The sequence below is a fragment of the Cyclopterus lumpus genome, chromosome 8 (assembly GCF_009769545.1).
Source record: "Cyclopterus lumpus isolate fCycLum1 chromosome 8, fCycLum1.pri, whole genome shotgun sequence".
NCBI lineage: Eukaryota > Metazoa > Chordata > Actinopteri > Perciformes > Cyclopteridae > Cyclopterus > Cyclopterus lumpus.
Genome location: NC_046973.1, coordinates 2388248 through 2398174, shown reverse-complemented (window position 1 = coordinate 2398174; position 9927 = coordinate 2388248). Strand labels below are relative to the sequence as shown.

The 9927-nt window shown below is 37.2% G+C and overlaps 2 protein-coding genes across 2 annotated transcripts in view; both read left to right on the top strand.

Moving 5' to 3' along the window:
- LOC117734480 (putative transmembrane protein) overlaps nucleotides 1–694 on the top strand; it is a 1123-nt gene extending 429 nt beyond the window's left edge. The window contains exon 2 of the mRNA XM_034538489.1: nucleotides 1–694. Within this exon, the coding sequence (XP_034394380.1) occupies nucleotides 1–104 (104 nt within the window). The 3' untranslated portion in view covers nucleotides 105–694.
- Nucleotides 695–6725: 6031 nt separating this feature from the next.
- The window catches only part of LOC117735228 (forkhead box K2), a 12636-nt gene continuing 9434 nt past the window's right edge, over nucleotides 6726–9927 (top strand). The window contains 1 exon segment of the mRNA XM_034539736.1: nucleotides 6726–7336. Coding sequence (XP_034395627.1) covers nucleotides 7044–7336 — 293 coding nt within the window. The 5' untranslated portion in view covers nucleotides 6726–7043.

The following is a 9927-nucleotide window of genomic DNA, read 5'->3' as shown; positions in this document are numbered from 1 at the left end:
CTCTGCTGATCTTCATCAGCATCATCTTCTGGATATTCTGGTACTTGGGGAACCTCACCGTGCCCGAGGAGGAGCTCAACCTGATCAAGTCGGACATACTGTGAGGAGGAGGAGGAAGGGGGGGCCGGCTGGACAGATTGGAGCAGAAGAAGCTTCTTTTGGGGGAGAAGAGAAAATCATGAATTTGTGAAGCCTGAGGTTTTTGCCTCCGTGAAGGATGTGTGATAAAAAACCAAAACCCGGGAAGGAACATATTTGACTAATCCCAGCAGATTACAAAACAACCACCTCGCCCCCCCCCCCCCTCTGACTCCTCGGTGATAACAACATGTTTAATATGGACAGCAGGGATTCCTGGAAATTCTACTTTTCAGCACTTTCATCGGCTTCTTCTTTTTTCCGCTTTTAAGTGCACCATCATGACACTGCATGCATTATTTATCTCATTGTTATCACGTGATGTACATGTCGTGAGTCGATGTATTTATATATATATTTCACAGCTTTTGAGATATACGTGACATTTAAACGGGCTTTAAAATGACGTGTTTCTGTGTTCTCTGTGATGCTGCTCTTCCATCTAAAAACAGGCCCAACAGGGTTCTCTTCAGTAAGGTCACTGCGGAGGTGTGATTCACAGGGCAGCAACGCATGTGTCGCGGGTTTGAGCCAATTAGCGACAAAGAAGAAGAAGAAGGAGAACCAAAGGCAGTGCGATCGGTAGTTTGTTCACAGCGAGCAGAGTGAAAGTAATCCTCCTCCTCCTCCTCCTCCTTCAGCCTTAATCAGCACTCAAGGCGCCATTAGCTCCCTCAGACATGGAGAGTTATTAATGTGTCCATTTGGGTCCTGCCCCTGAGAGAGGAAATGGAGAGGTAATGGGTCTCGCCCTCTCTCTCTCTCCCCCCCCCAGCAGGACACCGCCCTCAGTGTTGTCTTGATGTGTGTGTGTCGTTCTAATCTTAATCACAGCTGAACTCGTCAAATGCTTAATGCCATCTCCCGAGAGAGAGGCGCCGATTACAATGAGAACATAAGGGCTCAAAATAATTATAATAATATTTATAATAAAAATGACAAAAATAAATAAAATATAACAATTATAATAATAATAAACTATGCTAGTAATAATAATGATACACAAATAAATCAATCAAGGTGTTTTGGCTTGTAAGAAGTAAACAAACTAAATCTGCCAATAGAACAAGTGATAATAAATATAGTAAAAATAAATAATAGTAAAAATAAATAAATAATGCGAAAAACACACTAATAAACTGGAAAAAGGCCACTTAAAAATGTATAAGAAAACCAAACAATTAAGTTGTTTTTTCTTGTAATCAGTTGAAAAATGATCTGCCAATGGAAGTGAAAATTGCTCGATAAGATTTCTTGAAACAATATGTAATATTCAGACCTTTCAAGATAAAAAAAGATCTTGAAATTAGCTGTGAAAACATTTTCAAGGATTGTATCACAACTAGCCAAGTAATGCTCAACATTTTATTTATTTCACTTTTTAACAGGATGTATTGTCTAAAATCAAGTCCCTATATTTCATTGAAATGTTACATTTTAGGTGATTGTGTCGAATATTAAAGCGCAATGACATTTTCTGATCAAGTAATTAGACAAACATTAGACACAAATGTGGAAATTAGCCCTTGGCATCACCGGTTTGGTTAAAAAAATCTAAGTGAATCACAATACATACAATAAACCATAACGGACTGTTTGATTCTGGTAACATAGTTATGGCACTTGGTATGAAAAACTTCGTTTTTTATGAATGAACAGAATAAGACACACTTTTTGCTCTTTCCCAGTCATGTTAGTGACTCTGGACGGTTTACTTTAGCCCCCGTCATGGTCTTTTCCATCTTAAATCAAATAACGAAGCATGATGAAGCACATCCTGGTTTTGTATAATGCTGAGCATGAATCCCCATCGTGTGGTTTGAGAGAGCTTTGGCTATTTTCCATTAGCTGTGTACCACAGCACTCACTCCTCGAGTGGAAATACAGTCACAAACAAGTTTACCACGCAGAGTACAACAAGAAACACAGGTTAAAATACTACAAACATAATCCACAGAGAAACGTTAGAATACTAGAAGCATAAATAGCTTATATGTAAACGTTAAAATACTACTAGAAACATGAATAGTTTATATTTAAATGTTAAAATACTACTAGAAAAACAGATAGCTTATATGTAAACGTTAGAATACTACTAAAAAAACAGATAGCTTATATGTAAATGTTAAAATACTACTAGAAACATAAATAGTTTATATGTAAATGTTAAAATACTACTAAAAAAACAGATAGCTTATATGTAAACGTTAAAATACTACTAGAAACATAAATAGTTTATATGTAAACTTTAAAATACTACTAGAAAAACAGATAGCGTATATGTAAACGTTAAAATACTACTAGAAACATAAATAGTTTATATGTAAATGTTAAAATACTACTAGAAAAACAGATAGCTTATATGTAAACGTTAAAATACTACTAGAAACATAAATAGCTTATATGTAATGTTAAAATACTACTAAAAAAACAGCTAGCTTATATGTAAACGTTAAAATACTACTAGAAACATAAATAGTTTATATGTAAACTTTAAAATACTACTAGAAAAACAGATAGCGTATATGTAAACGTTAAAATACTACTAGAAACATACATAGTTTATATGTAAACGTTAAAATACTATTGAAAAATAAATAGTTTATATTTAAACGTTAAAATACTACTAGAAACATAAATAGCTTATATGTAAACGTTAAAATACTACTAGAAACATAAATAGCTTATATGTAAACGTTAAAATACTACTAGAACAAAATAAATAGTTTATATGTAAACGTTAAAATACTACTAGAAACTAAATAGCTTATATGTAAACGTTAAAATACTACTAGAACAAATAAATAGTTTATATGTAAACGTTAAAATACTACTAGAAACATAAATAGCTTATATGTAAACGTTAAAATACTACTAGAACAAAATAATAGTTTATATGTAAACGTTAAAATACTACTAGAAACATAAATAGCTTATATGTAAACGTTAAAATACTACTAGAACAAAATAAATAGTTTATATGTAAACGTTAAAATACTACTAGAAACATAAATAGCTTATATGTAAACGTTAAAATACTACTAGAACAAAATAAATAGTTTATATGTAAACGTTAAAATACTACTAGAAACATAAATAGTTTATATGTAAACGTTAAAATACTACTAGAACAAAATAAATAGTTTATATTTAAACGTTAAAATACTACTAGAAACATAAATAGCTTATATGTAAACGTTAAAATACTACTAGAAAAACAGATAGCTTATATGTAAACATTAAAATACTACTAGAAACATAAATAGTTTATATATGTAAACGTTAAAATACTACTAGAAACATTAATGGTTTATATGTAAATGTTAAAATACTACTAGAAAAACAGATAGCTTATATGTAAACATTAAAATACTACTAGAAACATAAATAGTTTATATATGTAAACAATAAAATACTACTAGAAAAACAGATAGCGTATATGTAAACATTAAAATACTACTAGAAACATAAATGGTTTATATGTAAATGTTAAAATACTACTAGAAAAACAGATAGTTTATATGTAAATGTTAAAATACTACTAGAAACATAAATAGCTTATATGTAAACGTTAAAATACTACTAGAAACATAAATAGTTTATATGTAAATGTTAAAATACTACTAGAAACATAAATTTTATTTAAACGTTAAAATACTACTAGAAAAATAAATAGTTTATATTTAAACGTTAAAATACTACTAGAAACATAAATAGTTTATATTTAAACGTTAAAATACTACTAGAAACATAAATAGTTTATATTTAAACGTTAAAATACTACTAGAAACATAATAGCTTATATGTAAACGTTAAAATACTACTAGAAACATAAATAGCTTATATGTAAACGTTGAAATACTACTAGAAAAACAGATAGCGTATATGTAAACATTAAAATACTACTAGAAACAATAGTTTATATGTAAACTTTAAAATACTACTAGAAACAAATAGTTTATATGTAAACCTTAAAATACTACTAGAAACATTAATAGTTTATATGTAAACGATAAAATACTACTAGAAACATTAATAGTTTATATGTAAACGATAAAATACTACTAGAAACATTAATAGTTTATATGTAAACGTTAAAATACTGCACAAACATAGAGAATCCAAATATAAACATTAAGATACAATAAGAAACACAGATAGTCTGTAAATAAACGTATATGTTGAAATACTACAAGAACACATATAAGGCTATACAGTATATAAACGCTAAAATACTAGATAATATAGCACGTTAAAATACAAGAACCAGACAGTGTATATAAAATTAAACTACAAGAAGCACAGACTGTGTGTATATATATATATATATATATATATATATATATATAAACATTAAACTACTACAAGACAGACATTCAAATATTACAAGAAGCACACAAAGTCTATTAACCTTAAAATACAAGAAACACAGATAATCTAATAATAATGCTAAATATCCCTTTATCTTTCGGAGACAGATCAAGTTATTTTTAATACTTCAGACGTGACTTCATTATATAGTCCTGATACAAATATTATCTGATATTGGTCCAACTACCAAATCGATCAGTTAAATAAAGCAATCAATGAGATGTGAATGTGTTCTCAGATGAAGATGTGCCCCATTAGGCAGCGACTGTACATATTAGATGAGAGATAAGATAATAATGTATTAGTCCCACAGCAGTGGATGAAGCAATAACAAGAGGCCTCAGGAAGAAAGGTATATCATAAATAAGTTTTATAATATATATATATATATATATATATATATATAAGTAGAAAGACATTTTACATACAGTGCACCTGTTATTGATGAATAGATACATGTTGTTTATTCTTCTTCTCTGTTTGTGAACATGATTTAAAAGCTTAAAATGGCTGGTGATGCATGATGTCATCGTTTGGAGGAGTGTGATGGTGCATGTCTCCCTCCAGTGGTTGAGTTGAGTTACCGTGACTTCAGTTATCATAAAATAATTAAATACATTTCTGCTTTTTTTTAATTGTGGAAAGCTTTTGCTTCTATCATATTGATATTGATCTGATGTGAGGTCAAAGGTCAGGGATGTCGTATGTGTACAGATTGTAAAGCCCTCTGAGGCAAATTCGTAATTTGTGATATTGGGCTATACAAAATAAACTGAATTGAATATTGGTCATCAAAATATATATATATATATATATATATATATTTATATTATTGAGGTCACCAAATGGATTTGTGTGGAACCGGTTGACAAACTAGAATTATGTTAAACTAACAAGTTAAAGAAATCACAGTATATCAAAAAAAGCGATAGTATATCAGAAAAAATAATAAAAGTCAAAGTTCGTTGAAAATAATATAAAGAAAGTCATAGTATGTCAAAAAATAAAAAAAGTCATAGTATGTTTAAAAAAAAGTAATAAAAAGTTAAAGTATATCTAAAAAAAGTATTTAAAAAAGTCAGAATATGTCGAAAAAAGTAAAAGAAAGTCCAAATATGCCACATTGACTCATATTTGTCAGCTGGGATAGGCTCCAGCGCCCCCGCGACCCTAATGAGGATAAGCGGTATTGAAAATGGATGGATGGATGGATGGATGACTCATATTTGGTTATAAGTGACAACGAACATGTTGCGTATTGCATTGTTATATTAAATAATGCAGGAAATCACAGCCAAAATATGTATTAATTCATTCCGTACCTCTGAAGACATGTTTAATGTAAATGTATTAAAACTAATAATTCCTCTGTTAACTAGCCTTGTTTTATTTACTTCCATGTTACATTCAAAGCACACGTCACACCTTGTCGGAGGCTTTATTACCTGATGGAAGGCCCTCGACTGGTTGCACGCGCGTGTACGCACGCGCACCCAGCACTGTTTACAAACAAGTGGCCTACAGATGGCAGGGGTCACTCACCCGGATGATAACGAGGTCTGCATACGGGGCAGTGCGGGATTACAGACCCGCAGCCCCCGCAGCGTCACATGAACCAGATCTGTCTGTCATGGAGGAAAAATAATAATAATAAAAAAAAGATGATGTGTTTGTACTGATTACAGACTGCAACGAGGATCATTTTTTTTTAAAAAGAAAAGAAGATAGCGAACCACCTCGTTACACGGTAACGAGATGCTGCAAAGGGAGCCACGTGCAAAACCCGGCATGGATTCCGTAGTGGAGCAGGAGGACCATCATGCACTCTGTCTTTTGACGTGGAGAAGCTGAACACGGGGGTAAAAGATGGATCCTGCAATTAAAAATATAATCTCACAGATTGGCAGTTTATTTGGCTGTGAATGCACGAGCAGCTGGTAACGTCGACGCGTCGTCATAGCTCATCGATTCCATTTCGATGAAGTGATTATTGTGACCGATTGCACGTGTAAACCGGTTGCTCCACTCCTTTCCTGTGTGTGTGTGTAAAAAAAAGAAGAAAAAAAAGAAGCATATGCGCGTATTGCTACCCGACAACCGACCTTGACTGCGTCCTCAGATTAGTTCTCGCGCCTGATTGGTGGCGGCCGCGGCGCCGCATCGGGCTAACCCCTCCCCCTGGCTTCCCATTGGCGGAGCGCGCCCGTCACTCTCTCCGCAGCCGCCTCGCGCTCCGTCTGGTTGGCTCTCTCCGCTCCCCTTTCTCTCCGGCGGTGGGTCGGAGCCGCTGTCCCTCGGCCTCGCATGTTCCCCTCTAAATTCCGGTTTTGAATTCGATGCCCCCCTCTTGTAGGTTTTTTTGATTATATTTCTCACGCCTCCGTCGGGGCCACAGTCGGGCGGACAAACACGCCAACTGGTGTGTTTTTTTTAATTTACCCCCAAATTGTTTTTGGCGTTTAGAGACCTCAAAACCTCCCCCACCACACACACCACCCTCCACCTCCACCACCTCTCCTCATCTTCCCCAGAACATGGCCGTGGTGAGCGGATCGTCTGGGCCGGTCGCCCGGCTCGAGGGCCGTGAATTCGAATACATGATGAAGAAGCGCTCGGTGACCATCGGCCGGAACTCGTCCCAGGGCTCCGTGGACGTGAGCATGGGCCACTCCAGCTTCATCTCCCGGAGGCATCTGGAGATATTCACCGCCAGCGACGACGGCACCGGCAGCGGGGATTTCTACCTGCGGTGCCTCGGCAAAAACGGGGTGTTCGTGGACGGAGTGTTCCTCCGACGGGGCGCCCCTCCTCTGCAACTACCACGAATGTAAGTGTAAACCCCCCCTACAGCACCACCCTGCACCCGCACCGACACCCAGTTTTCCCCCTCGGGTGAACGTGTGCACGCGAGCCGAGGCGAAGTAGTCAACAACATTTTGTTTTTTTATTGCCCAGCAGGGTCGAGAGGACCACGTGTTTTAGCATGTTAGCAAGAACTCCGTCTCCTGTTCCCTAATGCCGTTTTCTTTGTTGACATGTTTTGTTTGCAAACAGTGTAAATCACCCGCCTCCCTCCCCCCCTCCTCCTCCCCGTCAAGTTATGCCTCGTGAGAGTGTAAACATTCCTCCTTGTTGTCATGCAAACATGCTAGCTAAAGCTAGCCGTTAGCTCTTCTGTGTAGTTGTGAATGGAGGCTCCTCTTCGACCCCTAAACGTAAACAAACCGGCCGGTCCCCGCCCTGCCGGCTCACAACAGCGCAGCCCGCGGCGGCTTGAGCCCCATTCCGGGGGCAGCCGAAGTCATGTGAGCCGGCGTGTTTTTTCACTATTTAACGTGCTCGCGTTTTGGAGAAGAAATTCCCCCTTTTTTAAAAAAAGTAAAGAAAATAACTTGTTTTTGTTCACGTGCCTGTTGGGTTAAAAGCTCCTAGAAGATGGCTGTGGAGCCACGTCGTGCAGCGCGATGGTTGTTGTGACACTTCCAAACAAACAGATGAATATATGACTCCAATTGCACTGTTCTTAACTTTAGTAATGGGTTGTAAAACTCACACAAAGTTAATAAGTGCAGGTTCCGCCGGGCATGTGGTAGGGATGCACGTGATCATTTAATCAACAGGAAACTAATCACCAACCATTTTGATAAAAACATAATCATTACGCATCTCCAATGGGGAAGATTTACCGGTTTAACCAAATTAATCTAAGTTTTTCTTACTGTTTTGGTTTGAAGAAATTAAAGAGTTTAAGTAGAACCGACAAGGTTATTTTCTATTAATTCCTATGCTGATGGCAGGAAGTTAATACAACATTGTGCCAACCATTTTTAGTTGTTTACCATCTGCTCCTTTTTTCTCTTTTACATTGTTATATATTGAGTATATTTTGTTTTGGTCGTACAGAACCAGCAATCTTAAGACTGTCAACGTGTCCTGATGGATCTGTTTGAGTGTTTTATTCACTAAAGTGACTTGTGATGTAGGCAAACCTGCTAACACGAGCCAGGCTTCCCACACTGCTCTCAAGCTATTGTGCAATCTCTCAAAATGTGCAACCACTTGTTTGTTCTGCACAAAGTCTCCCCCCCCCCCCCAAAAAAAGAAGCTTGTTTTGACTTGGTGCACTTTGTGAAACACCAACTGCAGGCGAAGACGTTTAGTTTTTTCTTCCGTGGTTGATCATTTAAATAAAATTCTGCACTGCTGTCGGCCACATCGTACACACACGCATACCGATGCATTACGTTAGTGTGCGCGCCGCAACCGACACGGTTTTTGTTCTCTTATTATCCACACAAAGAGCTTTTTAATCAGCAGCGGCCTTCACAACACAGACTTCCATAAGTAAGATTCGGGAGCACGGGCTCACGCTGTAATCCTCGAGCTGGAGACGACACTGAGACGCGACCCCTCTCCGGCCACCACAAGGCCGCTAAAGAAAGCAGATTGACAGCTTGTGGTCCGTAGGGGACCGGCCGGTTGTATTCCAGGGATTCCTCTCCGGTGACGTAAACAGAAAGAAACGGCCTTCACTTCCCCTTTCTCCCTCCCCTCTCCCACACACCCTGCAAATCCTCTCCCAAATTGGTGCTCTTCCTGTCTTGCCGTCTCCTTTTGTTTACATTCTTTCTTCTTCTTTTTTTTTTTTTGCATGGCATGGTGGGTGGGGGTGAAAATCAAGGGAACGTTTTTCTTTTTCCCACTCGAACAAGCTTTGTTTGTTGCCGTCCTCGCAGCTTAGCAGCGTAGCAACTGTGTGTTTTGTGTGTTTTTTTGTTTTTTTTTGTAGTTCGGGGCCTCATTGTTCATACAGAGAGAAAATAGGGTCAATAAAGAGGCTTCGATGAATGAATGCTTTGAGGTGGATGCTCAACAACATGGACGCAGCCCCCCCCCCCCCCCCCCCCCCCCCCCCCCACACACACACACACACACACACACACACACACACACACCACCGAGCCTCGCTCGGATAATTAAAAATGTCTAATTATCAATTATAAGTGATGCTTTATAGCTGTTTCCTAAATGAAGCTCCGCTGACTCCACTTCATGTGGCGTTTTACTTGATCTGTGAATATATGTTTTATAAAAAGCCTTTGTTTTTTGTTTTGAAGCACAAGTATGTTCTAACATTTTCAAACAAAACTCTTCCCCTTGATCGAACAGTTTTGTCATTCAAAAGTCAACATCGCCGCAGAAGTTCAATAGATGTGACCAGAAGTACAATAGATGTGACCAGAAGTACAATAGATGTGACCAGAAGTACAATAGATGTGACCAGAAGTACAATGGATGTGAAGTACAATAGATGTGAAGTACAATAGATGTGACCAGAAGTACAATAGATGTGACCAGAAGTACAATAGATGTGAAGTACAATAGATGTGACCAGAAGTACAATAGATGTGACCAGAA